Source organism: Euprymna scolopes, chromosome 24 (genome assembly GCF_053919585.1).
Source record: "Euprymna scolopes isolate OS-2025 chromosome 24, ASM5391958v1, whole genome shotgun sequence".
Taxonomy (NCBI): Eukaryota; Metazoa; Mollusca; class Cephalopoda; order Sepiida; family Sepiolidae; genus Euprymna; species Euprymna scolopes.
In genome coordinates, this window is record NC_136505.1 from 68133346 (window position 1) to 68147949 (window position 14604).

General features: G+C 32.7%; 1 protein-coding gene across 1 annotated transcript in view; it reads left to right on the forward strand.

Annotated features, from left to right (window-relative positions):
- Nucleotides 1-12470, forward strand: part of LOC145246762 (sucrase-isomaltase, intestinal-like) — a 1547717-nt gene extending 1535247 nt beyond the window's left edge. The window contains exon 24 of the mRNA XM_080108534.1: nucleotides 12239-12470. Coding sequence (XP_079964660.1) covers nucleotides 12239-12313 — 75 coding nt within the window. The 3' untranslated portion in view covers nucleotides 12314-12470. The remainder of the gene's footprint in view (nucleotides 1-12238) is intronic.
- Nucleotides 12471-14604: the final 2134 nt, after the last annotated feature.

Below are 14604 nucleotides of genomic sequence, written 5' to 3' on the forward strand. Positions count from 1 at the left end.
ATTGATGTCTTTATTCATATGTGATATAATGGTGTCTTTATTCATGGCATAAACAAATGTTCTGATATTATTGTAAGTCTTGTTAAAGCTGCACAAGTATTTATCTAAGATAGCAAAGACGCTCGGCCTAGCTAGGTCGTTAATTACGCTTAAATATTGTATTCTATATCTTGCAGAGTTCGTATATATTATTATAGAGTTCATGTTTTATCGATTTTTATATATTATAAAGTTGCGATTTCAAACTAAAGGAAATATATCCATATGACTTGAGTGCATTAGATTGTGTTCCTCCAGCTATTACCGAAACCGAAACAATAATTTATGAATAATTCTTTATGAAATTATGTACTTATAAAAAAAATGGATCACTGGATATCAATCAGCTATAAACGAAACCAAAACCAAAACTGATGAAGAATTCTTGGTAAACTTATTTATTATAAAAATTAGGAATCCATAATTAAACAATAGTCATTCGGGTGTAATTGTGACAGACAAAATGAATAACACCTACGCCATCATATTAATATATAGTATTCTTAATAGTCATAAAAAAACACACTCCTTTCCTACTACTAACCCTAAGTACAGTTGACAATACGAAAAGTATAATAATTATATGTGCTTTTATGATTTTACTTATCGGCCTTAGAAGTAGTGGCACAATTGATTAACCGCTTGCAAAGTTATACTATACCGAAATTGGATCATTTTACATCATATATCTATTCACTACTGGACCCCTATTTTAAATTCTTACATCGTTTCAGTGTGCCCGCACATAATCGTCTACAAAAGTAGAATCTCATATGTTTTGGGTATTTTAAATGTAAATGAAAGTTTTGTTAGTTAACTCACTTCTCAATGTTTGTTCTTGCCAAGGATTTGATAAACTTGTGAGATATTCATCTATATTTTCACTTGTGCAAAAACCAAACCAAATAAAAGGAAACATGAAATATTTCATAGGATTTGGTGATCATACAAAACCAGCATCAGAAAAAAACAAGCATGATTAATATTTGATATTAAAGTCCGAATCTCTACTAGACGCCATATGTCCATTTATCAAATACGTGTGAAAAACTTTTTTTTTAATTCTATGCTATAATTATAATAGGCAAGAACTCTAGAATATTTCTTTGCTTACAATTAAAACTAATAAAAACAAATTAAATAAGAGAATCTGAGGATTTCCGTGTGTTCGTAAAGATGCCATTAAACCGTAATTATTTCAGAAGAAGCAGATGACAAACCTCCCAATGTACAGCTGGTGCCAATGAAATTCGCATCTCCTTTAGAGAATTTTAAACTTGTTAATAATCACATGAACTCTCACGGATGAGGGAACATAGACACTTCAGCCAATAGATGCGAAAAGATTCCAAAGGCAATAGGCAAGTTATAAATGACCAATACATAAAATAAATTAAACTCTGTTAATCAATATTAAATCTGTAAATGAGATTTATAACTCATTCTGCCGGTCCGGCATTAAATGACCACACTGATATTTATATGCGGTAAAACCAAACAATGAATCTAATTCTGTTGCCCTACCCAGTCTTATGTTGTAAATGGATAACTTCTAATATAAAAAAAAAAACAAAAAATTTTTGCTTGTTTCATTTTTTATTTAAAAATTTTAAAGAATCAGCTTGGAATCGGACATTAGACTACAATTTTTCCGATTCGATACAGATAAAACACCATAGAAATTCTCTTGTCTTAGCTTGTCAATAGACTTCGTTACGGCCTCTTTTATTTCCTCAGTTGTCTAATAACGACAGCCTTTAAGGTTCTTTAGCTTATGGAATAACCGAATGTCACAGGGAGCAAGGACTGGGCAACAGGGATGGTGTGGAACTGTCTTGATGCCCATATTGGTCATATAGTCTTTGACAAGGATGGCTTTCTGATCAGTTGTATTCGCACAAATATTCCATCTTTTTAGTTCCTTGCGAATAATTGTGTGAACAGTTCCCACAGTGACCCAAAACTGTGCACTTATTTTCTTTATGCACACACGATGATCATTATCCATGAAATTCTTTATTGAGCCAATCTACCCTGCTGTTCTAACCTCTTTACTTCTTCTACACCTCTTATTATCCTTTACAGACTCTCTTCCTTATTCGAATCTCTCATGCATCTCTCAAAAACCAATACCTGATTGTTGCAAGATGCTCTAAAAGCTGTTTGAAGCTTTCCATGCGGTTTTGTTGCGTTTTTTTAAATTTAAAACATAATTTTGTTGTATATTGTTTTTCTAAATAGTCCTTTTTTTAAATTCACTATCTCTGACAATCAGGCTTTTGTAGGATATACTCCAATTCTTTCTTTAGCTGCTTAAATCATTAAAAAATATTCACTCATAAGAGAACATACTGAATTTTCAAGAGTCTACTGCAATTTTACATGACTCTACAAAAACTCTGTAAACTTATTTAAGACTCCTCGACCCTGAAACCAAAATCTCTGATCTACTGTTTAAGAAAGTGCAATATTATTTGAAACAATTATTTGAAAAAAAAACACCACACAGTATTACCACACATTTTAAATACACTCTTTAACAGAAGATCATATTACAAAGAAGTAATAATTGTATCCAATACGTAGTTAGGATAAAGACAAATATTAACATACAACCCGCTTTCACTGAAAACATCATTTCTTTAAAGGCAGCTTTTACGCGAATTCACTGCTGGGATTTGCAAGCAAATTCGTTTGACCGCCCATTCTTTAATTTGTTTCCATTTCATGAGTCGCTGATAGATTTCAATATATTTTGAAGGCAAACGGTAAATCTATATCAATAAAATAATATGACGTCTCTGAAATGTGCGTCATATAGTCTTTTCCGTAAAGTATCTGTATATAAGTACTCACATTTGCAATTGCCCACTACTAGGTATGTCGGAAACGTAATGCCTCCTATTTTTATTTCTACATCGCACGGATCACAAGGATCGCGAATATAATTCTTATGATGTCCTGAAACTTTCATCTCTTTGTTGTAGATATTGACGTTGAGACTAAAAAAGCATCCGCTGTAATCGACATTTGTAAGAAACAGGTATGCGCCATTGAATTCTTCCATGCAAATTCAGCGGCGCCTATTAAAAGTTTACGAAGCCAATGCAGTTGACATCAACACAGTTAAGAGATGGATTTATTGATTTCAATGTGGCAACAGGTATTTGAGTGGCTAAGCATCACATTGACGAATATTCTAAACGTGCTGGCAAAATAACATTGAACTAATACTGACAATGTAAAAAAAAATACATTTCAAATTTGAAAAATCGCTCGTTTTTATAGTACCACTACGGTTCTCGAAGCTAATCTCGTCATACTCCAAGTACACATATTCCGATAAGATAAGAAGATTGACTGAAGTCGACAACGGTTTGGAGACCCCCTTCTTGCTTTTCTTTTTCACTTATTCTCATAGAGCTATGTAGCTTATGAGCCAATCCCACACGCCCCACATTAGTGCGAAATATAAATATCGCGAAAGTTTAAATTATAACAATTAGTTAGGAATTGGTCACTCTGTATTTGGATTTTTAATCCTATTAAGTCGTTTCGTATCTAATCATGTATAACATTGGTTGACACACACACACACAAAAACCCACCCACCCACACATACACACACACACACACACATATATATATATATATATATATATATATATATTACTCAAATTTACAATATTCTATACTATATATAGACGCTAAGACTCCCGATAACTAGGGACATATTCATAGTACTAGAAGGGTCTAGAATGTTGTTGCCATCTCAATCAAGTTCAAAACTTGAATTAACCTTAGTGGTTGGGTTAGGGGGATTTGCTGAACACCTCTGTTTTAACCACACTTTTTCTCCTCTTTACCAGTATATTTTTTCATAAGGAAAACATGTGACAATAAGTTCAAACACCAACATTCATTTAATATGTATTAATTTATTTATATTTATTAATTTATTAATGTAGAAAGTAATTCATTCTTCTCCACGGTTATAGTTCCATGTCGAATATTTATGTTTAATAAGCTTTTTTTTTAACTCGGCGAGATAGCGATATGAAACATTTTCTATGTATCTAGAAATAAGTGTTTATTTTGTATTGTTGAAAATTGCATTTTCATTCTAGCAGAAGCAACATGATAACGGTCGACTTACCCCAATAAATCACTGACTGGTGATAACTACCATATTAGTATCATTATTCTTGTGATGTGCACTGACTAAACAATGTCTGGAGATAATTATCTTATTTTAAATGTGACTGATCCGACTAAACACTGGCTTACAATAACTAACTTATTATGGAAGTCATTTCATAAGAAGTATATATATTGATGTGATTGTTGGCAAGGATATTAAGATACATCCGTATTTTCTAACCCGTAATTACGTTTCAAATTGCAATAACATACAAATGAAATAAATATGTTTAATATCTAGGGACGCTAAAAATATACAAGGTGTCTTCATCAATTTCTAAATTTCTATCAATCGACCTTCGTTTCACTGTGACAATTTTCTCATTGTAAAATTGCAACATTAATATTAACCACAAGAGAGAGGAAATAAATGTTTATGTTTTTTTTTTAATTCTTGATGATTCAACTGTTATGGTTTTTGCTAATTAAGTCAGACATAGCTTCGTCTCTGTTTTTGAATCCTATTGCAATCGTTATTTCCTGCATTGATTATCTCAAAAGGATAAAACACTGATGTATGTATCCAAATAATTATTTATAATTATTATTATTTCCCCTATTATAGAAGTAAGTTCTTAATAGTTGAGTACTGTCTGTGAAGTAAAATGTCGCGTAGTTGGTTATCCTGCGAGATTGCGATTTTCCGCTTGCTTGATCACTGTACAGTGTCTTAATATCGTTTGCGCGTGGATCTTCCTTAATAAATGTTAAATTGCACTTAATAGTTGCTACGGTTAACGGCGGTTGGCCAGAGGTGATGTTTTTTTGCTGCTAAAGTCAGAAATGGTTTTGCGGCTGTTTGGATTCTCTGATCAGCTGTAAGTTCGATTCCTGCATTAATGATTCCAAAAGTGCGTTTAGGAATAATATATATATATATATATATATATATATATATATATATATATATATATATATATATATATATATATATATATATTATTGAAGCAAATATACAATTGGTCTAAACAAAATAGATGTGATTGGTCTCTTTTACCGGATTTCTTTAGCCTCTCTTTTTATCTCTTCCAAACAGAAGCTGCAATAAGTTCCATAAAGATATTGGTTATAACTATATTATGCTTGGATTAAATATATTATTATTGTCCCCAGTTACGTCTCGCGCCATATTTCTTTTCGTTCGTACAATTACCCAACGTTGGTTAACCATCAATAAACAACATGTTTTCATTGATTCTGCTGTAATTATTCTGCTGTCCATTAGTGAAAGAGAAATGCTTCTAAACTAATCTCTCCTTAAGGGGACGAATTATTCTTACATTAAGAAAAAAAAAACACAGAATAATAAAGATTTGCGACCGCTAAATAAGTATTTTTTTAAATAAAATCTAAACCAACTTTTTCCCACAGGGTACAGGGCAGAGTGAGTATGCACGGTGGAAGAACGGCTTAACACCCCCATTAGGAGTTAGTTTAGATCTCCTCAAAGCCATTTGCTTCGCTTCTACATTTTTTAATTTTCGACATATATTTAATTCCATTTTGCACATGCGTGCGTTACCTATTCCCCATCACAAACCCTATATACTATAGTACCCCTCTCTGAGGATATAAGGGATTAAGTTTATTATTATTATTATTATTATTATTATTATTATTATTATTATTATTATTATTGTTATTATTAATATTATTATTATAAATTTAAGTATTACTATTATTAGTATTAGTATTATTATTACTACTATTATTATTGTTATTATTATTATTCCTACTATTATTATTATTGTTAGTATTATCACTATTATTATTACTATTATTGTTATTGTTGTTGTTGTTGTTTTTTGTTGTTTTTACTATTATTTATCTCCTCGTTTAAGCATTGCAATACGTCGAACTTTCAGTTGTGTTTCCAACATTAAATGATTTCTGCTGATTTTTGTAACCGGCTTCCAATTTGGGCGATTGCTTCTAATTTAAAAACAAGGCTTTTCCCCTATATCTGCCACTGTATGTATGTATATATGTATGTATGTATGTATGTATGTATATATAGGAGTGTGCATGTGTGTGGGGAAATAAAGAAGAACAACCCTCCGAATATTTTAATATGTTTGAACAAAAATAGGAAGAAATTAAGTAAATAATAATTAACATAAAAAGAATATTCTTCGTTTATTTATTTAATTATTTTATTTTGTTATTTTTTAACATCATATGTGTGTATATATCGATTAACGAAAGGCACTACAATCTACAATTTCATAAAAATAAACAAACGTGTGGGGGTATGAGTGTGTGCGAGCGTGTAGAAAATCCAGATAAACAGCGTGTAGTTGACCCTGTCCTGCACTTAAAACCATAATAAATCAATAAGTCCAAGCTTTTTGTGAGGAGATTGCACTTAGCTTATCATCTACATCTGGTTATCAATCTCAAGATGTATATGTACCTACGTCTATAAACGTGTGTGCACGTATCTTTTGTTTGTATGAGTATGTGAAGACGTATGTGTGGAAGTGCGCGGGTGTATATACATGTATGTTAACATATGCGAGGATGATCGTGGGATGCGTGGGTGTCCAATTCAAAGTTTTATGAAAGACTTGGTTTTGAATAGAGGGCACACAAGTTGTTGACCATTCCAAGTAAAAAATGTTGGAATGGTCATATTCAAATAGATCATAACCTAATTGGCTATACCTGTGTCCCTCCTGCTTCTATTTGTGTCCGCTCTACACTCATGTTTCCATCATTTACATTGAGGAAGATCGAAAGATCGGTCGAAAATATGTGCTTTTGACGGAAACATTCTTGTTTTTGTTTTCAAAAGACTTTTTGTATTTCTACACGTAACACATAGAAAATAAACACAGAACAGATATAAATATTTATATATTTTTCGTTTGATTTTTATTCACACATATTTATATATATATATATATATTTTTATGCATGTATATATTATTATATTTTATTTTTTTCACGCATACATATATTATTATATTTTATGAGATTTTCTATATTTTTATCTATTTATAGGAATTTAAAAATATATATTTAATAGTAAATATATATATATATATATATATATATATATATATAAAAGTGAACGTGTCTGTGTATCTGTGTCTGTGAGTCTGTGTGTATGTGTGTCTGTTTGTACATTTCCCTACGCAATGAATCTGTCAATTTTTATACTACAGACTCGAAATTTGATACACAGGGTACTGAAATTTTGTAAATCTTTGTGATAGGTTTGCGGCCAGGAATTTGGCTGTTAAGGGGTCAAAGTTCAACGATTTGACCTTTGAGAACTCTATCAAACTCCTCTGACAATTTTGGATCTAAACACTTGAAATTTTAGATATAGATTCATTGAACAATGATTTAACTTACTAACTTGATTTGAGCCCCCAAAACTAAATGTTTAGAGGTCATAATAGGAGTCACACTTCAAAAAAAGTTGACGTTTGCGGTCTCTACAAAATTGTTCAGACAATTTCTGGTCAAAACGTTTAAAATTTTACATAAAGTGTATTCAAAGATAGGGCAAACTTTTTAATCGGTTTGGGTTGAAAATTTTTAGTTACCAATATATGTATGCATGTATGTATGTATGTATGTATGCATGTCTGCCTAAAACATTCGACAGAGGCAACGGATGTTACCAAGATCAGTATCGTTTTGAAGTTCGACCTTTCAGACGACAAATATCGAAAAATTGGCTAAAAACATTAATATCTTCACTTTATATTGGACACTTTTTTACAGGGGAAGGGATCGTTTTTTCCCGATATTTTGAAAGTCATCCTCTCCTTTCGACTGTCTACCCTTAATTTTAACATAAATCACTATCGGTTTAGCGGTGATCCTAACGGCAAAGACGTCAGGTTTTTCCTCGTTCTTTTCCTTCTTTGCAGTACAGGTTCGAGCCTGCCTTCCTACTACCACATTTTTTGGAGTACTCAACAAACACATCCAAACACCCTGTCAACGTCGGGATGAAATGCTAGTATATATATATATATATATATATATATATATATATATATATATATATATATATATATATATATAAATGAACGTGTTTGTGTATGTGTATGTCTGTGTATCTGTGTGTATGGGTGTTTGTGTGTGTACATTTCCCTACGTAATAACTCTGTCAATTTTAAGTCTACAGACTCGAAGTTTTATATACAGGGTACTGAGATTTGGGAAAATCTTTGTGACTTGTGTTCGGCCAGACATTTGGCTGTTAAGGAGTCAAAATTCAACGATTTGATCCTTGAGAACTCTACAAAACTCCTCCGACAATTTTTGGTCTAAACACTTGAAATTTGAGATATAGGTTCCTTCGACATGGATCAAACGTAATCACGTGATTTGAGCCCAAAACAATAAATTTTATGGGGTCATAATAGGGGTAAAAGTTTAAAAAATTGACAGTTTTTTTTGCTCAACATACACCTGCTAGTATATCTATAATAATGAACGTGTCTATGTGTCTTTGTGTCTGTGTACATTTCCCGACGAAATAACTTTGTCAATTTTGGTCGACAGACTCGAAATTTGATATACAGGGTACTGAGGTTTGAGAAATCTTTGAAATCTGTTTTAAGCCAGAACTTTGGTGTTTAGGGGGCAGAGTTCAACGCTTTGACTTTTGAGAACTCTACCAAACTCCTCTGACAATTTTGGGTCTAAACAATTGAAATTTTAGATATAGGTTTCATGGACATGGATCTAACTTAATAACTTGATTTGAGCCTAACACAGTTATGTGAAGGGGTCATAATAGGGGTCCAAGTTTAGAAAAAATTGATCTCTGCGGTCTCCACCAAATTACTTAGACAATTTCTGGTCTAAACATTTGAATTTTTACATAAAAGGTATTCAGAGATAGGGTCGAAAATTTTTCGTTACTAATATATAAATGTATGTATGTTTGCATGTCTGCTAAAAACTTTCGACAGGGGCGACGGATTTTACCAAGATCAGTATTGTTTTTATGTTGTACCTTTCAGGCGACAAATATCGAAAAATTGGCTAAACACATTAATATCTTCTCCTTAAACTGGGCACTTTTCTACAGGATGTCGTTTTTTTTGCGCCAGTATTTTTTGGAAGTAATCCTCTCATTTCGATTGTCTAGCCTTCATTTAAACATAAGCCACTTCCGGCTTGCCGGTGGTCGTAACAGCAAAGACGTCATGTTTTTTTCCGTTCTTTTCCTCCTTCGCGATACGGGTTCGAGCCTGCCTTTCTACTACCACTTTTTTCTTTTTTTGCTCAACATACACATCCAAACACCCGGGTAACACCGGACTGATTGCTTGTATATCTATAAAAGTAAACGTGTCTGTCTGTGTGTCTGTTTACATTTCTCTACGTAATTACTCAAAAGTTCAACGATTTGACCTTTGAGAACTCTATCAACTCTTCCGCCAATTTTGGGTCTAAACACCTGAAATTTTAGATATACGTTCTTCGGACATGGATCTAACTTAATAACTTGATTTGAGCCCCGAACAATAAATGTTAAGGGGTCATAGTTGGGGTCAAATTAAAAAAAAAATGACTGCTTGTTATTCTCAACATACACCTCCAATCCCCCGTCCAACGCTGAAGACAATAATAACTCCAGCAATATTATGAAGTTCCAAAATGCTTCTTGAAAGCAGACACCACCAACTTACGCACCTCACTGCAACGTGTTCCCCAAAAGTAATCTCCCAAGAAAAAGAGTAAAATTGGCTGCTATGATTGTGGACGGCCCAAACACAAAAATTTCCAATGTCGATATAAACGCTCTAAAATGGACTCCGTAAAAACGTTGAGAACTTTGAGGAAGAACATACAGAACTTTTATTTTACCGTGCCAATAAATATGATCATCACTGTACGTTTCTATTCACATGCAACTTTGCAATACCAAAAACAGTAAAAATGTCCTTGTAGATTGTGGTGCTACAGCACACGTTATCACCAAGGAATCTTATTTTATTAAGTTTGATTCAAACTTTAATTCACAAAGTCATTTTGTCGAACTTGCCGACAGTAGTCAAATAAATGATATAGTCTTGAAAAGAGGCAATGCTAAAATATCCCTAAAAATAATAAATGAGAAATCTGTAACTGTATTCTAAAAAGGCTCTGTTCATACGTACATTTAACCAACACATATTTTCCGTGCAGTCTGCAATCAAACAAGGCGGGAATATAGAGATTGGCCAAAACAACTCAAAATTGATTTACCTCAATGGAACTGTATTTTACATTAAAGAAAACGGCCGACTATATTTTTTAAAAAGTATGGTTCCCTCAAAAACTTCCTGTCATGACTTGCAAACCTGGCATAAAATTCTAGGACACTGCAATAGCGCTGATAATTAAAAATTACCAAATGTAGTCGCAGGCATGAAAATAATACCTTCAGACGATCTCCCAAATTGTGATGTGTGTGCACAGGGGAAAATGAAAAAATATATAAGCAAAGCGCCAGATAAAAAGGCCACGAAAATTCTCTCACTTGTGCATTGTGACTTAGCAGGTCCGATCAGCCCGATGGGGAGAAAAAAAAAAACTAAGGTACGTTTTGAACTATATTGATGATGTTTCCGGTTTAATTATAGTTTATTTTCTAAACAACAAATCCGACACTATCCTCGCCACTAAGAAATATGTAGCTGATATTGCATCGTACGGCTCAGTAAAATGTATTTGCTCAGACAATAGAACTGAAATTACGAGTAAAATCTTTGAACTTCTATTAATTAACCACCGTATCAAACACGAGAAATCTGCGCCGAATTCCACCTTCCAAAATGGCACCGCTGAAAGGGCATGGCGAAACTTTTTTGAAATCACAAGACTACTTATCGAATCGAAATTAGCGGATAGTTTATGGACGTACGCTTTAATGGAGGCAGCATATATCAGAAATACATTGTTCAATAAACGACTAGGCAAAACGCTGTATGAAGCGTTTTGCGGTGTAAAACCTAAAATGAACAGAATGCATCTAATTGGTTCTGATTGTTTTGCATTTATAGAAAATACCAGTAAACTAAATACTAAAAGCGAACAAGGTATTTTCGTAGGTTACGATAAAAAACAGTTCCTCATATTTAATCTACTTTCAACCCAAAATGCCACAAAAAGGGTAGGATGTGTAAAATTCAATGATACATACACTTATAGTAGAACTCCTAACAAAAATATTAACCAGACACGCCAATACCCAATTAGGGAGCGAAAAAGCCAGACTTCTTACAAATTGAAAAGATACAAGATTATGCAATGTATTACTATTACTCGTTGAACAGCGCGCCCGGAATTTATAATGAGGCGATTAATTCAGAAAATCACCAAGAATGGGAACAAGCTATGATATCCGAATTGAAAGCTTTATCTGAAAATAATACATACGAAATAGTGGCAAAACAAACAGATAAAAATATAATTTCTTTGCGCTGGGTGTTTTCCCCAAAAAATCACAGCTACTGGCAGTGAAACTTTTAAAGCAAGATTTGTTGCAAAAGATTTTTCACAAATTTCTGGAGTGGAATATGTTGCAATATTTGCACCAACGATAAATTTAACGACAATTAGAATTTTATTACAACTTGCAGCTCAATACAATTTAAAAATACACCAAATGGATGTAAAAAATGCTTATTTAAATGCTCCGATTGACTGTGAAATCTATATTTTCCCTCCAGAGGGATTTAAAATAAAAATTGCGTATGGAAATTGCATAAATCATTACATGGACTCAAAGTGCACACAACTGGAATTTAACACTCCATAATTATTTAATAGAACAGGAATTCAAGCATTGTACTGTAGACGCGTGCATGTATAGCAAAAATATAGGTAATAAATTGTTGATTTTGGTTTTTGGGGTTGACGATATATTACTGCAGTAAAAGAATCATCTCTTTCTCCCAGAATTTATTCGAACAATGAACTATTTGCTGTACGTGTTTTTTAACTAGTACAAAACCAACTAATATATTTTCGGTTCTTTTCGCAGGTGACAAAATTGGAGAATTTAGGATTAAAGATTTCAGAGAATCATACTCTGGTCGGAATCCGGTCTGCCATGTAACACTGATCACATTTGAAAGCTGATATGAAAGATTACGTAAACGGACAGATTTTCGAGAGGTAGACTTGTTCTTCCCTGCACCAGGTGTGTATATCTCCATCGCCAAAAAAAAAAGAAGATATATCTGGAGAATAAATAAATCATCAGCAAAAATACATTATCTGTTGATTCATTTCTTTTGTATGACATTTTCAGATAAAGACAATTGATAACTTTTTTAAAAATATTTTAATATAAGCACACACACACACACACATATATATATATATATATATATATATATATATATATATATATATATATATATATAAAGATTTAATACATTGTTCGGAAATTTTTCGAGAGCTCTTTCGGCTTTCATCTCGTCAGGAGAAATCGATAGCATAGAAAAACAATATTACTTCAAAATTAAAGAGCACTACGGGGGAACATGAATGTGCCAGAAATAAGAAAAAAAACGATTAAAAGATAGATTTAATCTGAAATTGCGTTTAAAAGCGACTAAAACTAAACCTTGACACAGCGAGATTAAACGGAGGGGAAAAACGTTTTCGTTGTCTCCTTTTGCCGGCATAAAGGTTTTCGAACCGCAATAGAGACAGACTCCAAAATCTTTAAACAGCTTTTGGAGTGTGCTCTGTGTAGCACCTCGAACCACTCTATTTTATATTTTTCAGCACAGCAGTGATTGTCAACCAAATGCTGGCCAATGGCAGAGTCCGAGGCTATGGAAGGAGGAAAACTAACAGATCCTACCCTCCCCTGTCTGATTTTAGATGGAACGTGCTGGTTTATACGAGTAAACAAATGCAAAGATGTTTGCCCAACATAAAGATTTGAGATCTGTCTCTATTGCGGTTCGAAAACCTTCTTTATGCCGGCAAAAGGAGACAAGAAAAACGTTATTTCTCCTTGGGGGAAATTTGACCCGTTTTTCCCCCGTTTTCCCATCTTTCCCCTCGTTGTGCAATCATTTAGTTTTTGCCGCTTTTAAAAGCAATTCTTATTTCTGGCAGATTCAAATTCCCCCGTAGTTCTCTTTAATATCGCCAGTAATATTGTTTTTGTATGCTATCGATTTCTCCTGACGAAGTGATAGCCGAAAGAGCTCTCGAGAAATTTCTGTACATTGTATTTAAATCCTTATATAACTTTTGTTTCTCTAAACATATATATATATATATGCATATATATATATATATATGTGTGTGTGTGTGTGTGTGTGTGTGTGTGTGTGTGGATGGAGAGATCCATACATGCATAGACAGAAGCACACACAGATACACACACGTACAAGCATATATATTTATATATAGCCACATACAGCAGTTTCTCTCTCTCTCTTCCTCTCTCTCTCTATATATATATATATATATATCAGCACCGCCCTATCGTTAGACATGCTACGTATTTAAAGAAAGAAATTGAAGTCTAAATGACTGAACGCGTGCCATAAATATTTACGATTCAAAATTTACATATTCTTTATTAACTTATGAAGACTTTAAAAAATGTTAAAAACAATAAAATTGCCAAATATGCAACAAGTATAAAATGTGAATCACTTAAGAGTCATATGTCTTCCATTTATACAGTGTTGTTTAGTAATAATAGTTGGTCAGAATAAGAAAGAAAAGATCATATACTATATAAAATTTAATAATAATAATAATAATAATAATAATAATAATAATAATAATAATAATAATAATAATATAGAATACAGAGCAAAACTACTCGTCTACAACCTCCTGACAACCATGAGTAAAAGTTTAACAACACAACCGGAAGAACAAATTCATCAGTACTTTTATAATCGAGACTTACTTGCCGAAGAACAGAAAGGGTGTCTAAGCGAAAATAAGGAACACGTGATCTACTATACATGGTCTAAAAGAATCTGAAATAAGATAAAAAGAAGAAAAAGAAAATATAGCCATGGCAGGGGTCGACTACAAGAAAGCGTTCGTCAAATTCTCCTAATCATGGATAATAGAATGCCTTAGAATGTAATGTCAGACAAATTATCAATTTCATTAAAAATGCAATGTGAATTCTAATCCTTCTAACCTGTAAAAATGCAAAGATATATCTTCCAAGGAGATTTCCTATCACAACTACTGTTCATCATAATCACGATGCCCTTTTAGAACATACTAAGAAAATGCTAATTTCGATACTAGTTTATTAATATAGATAGAATAATAACTCAGGTTACGTATATAAACGATGTAGAGGTTTTTGCAAGAATTAAAAAAAACAACTAATGACCGTAATGAAGACAAACAGAA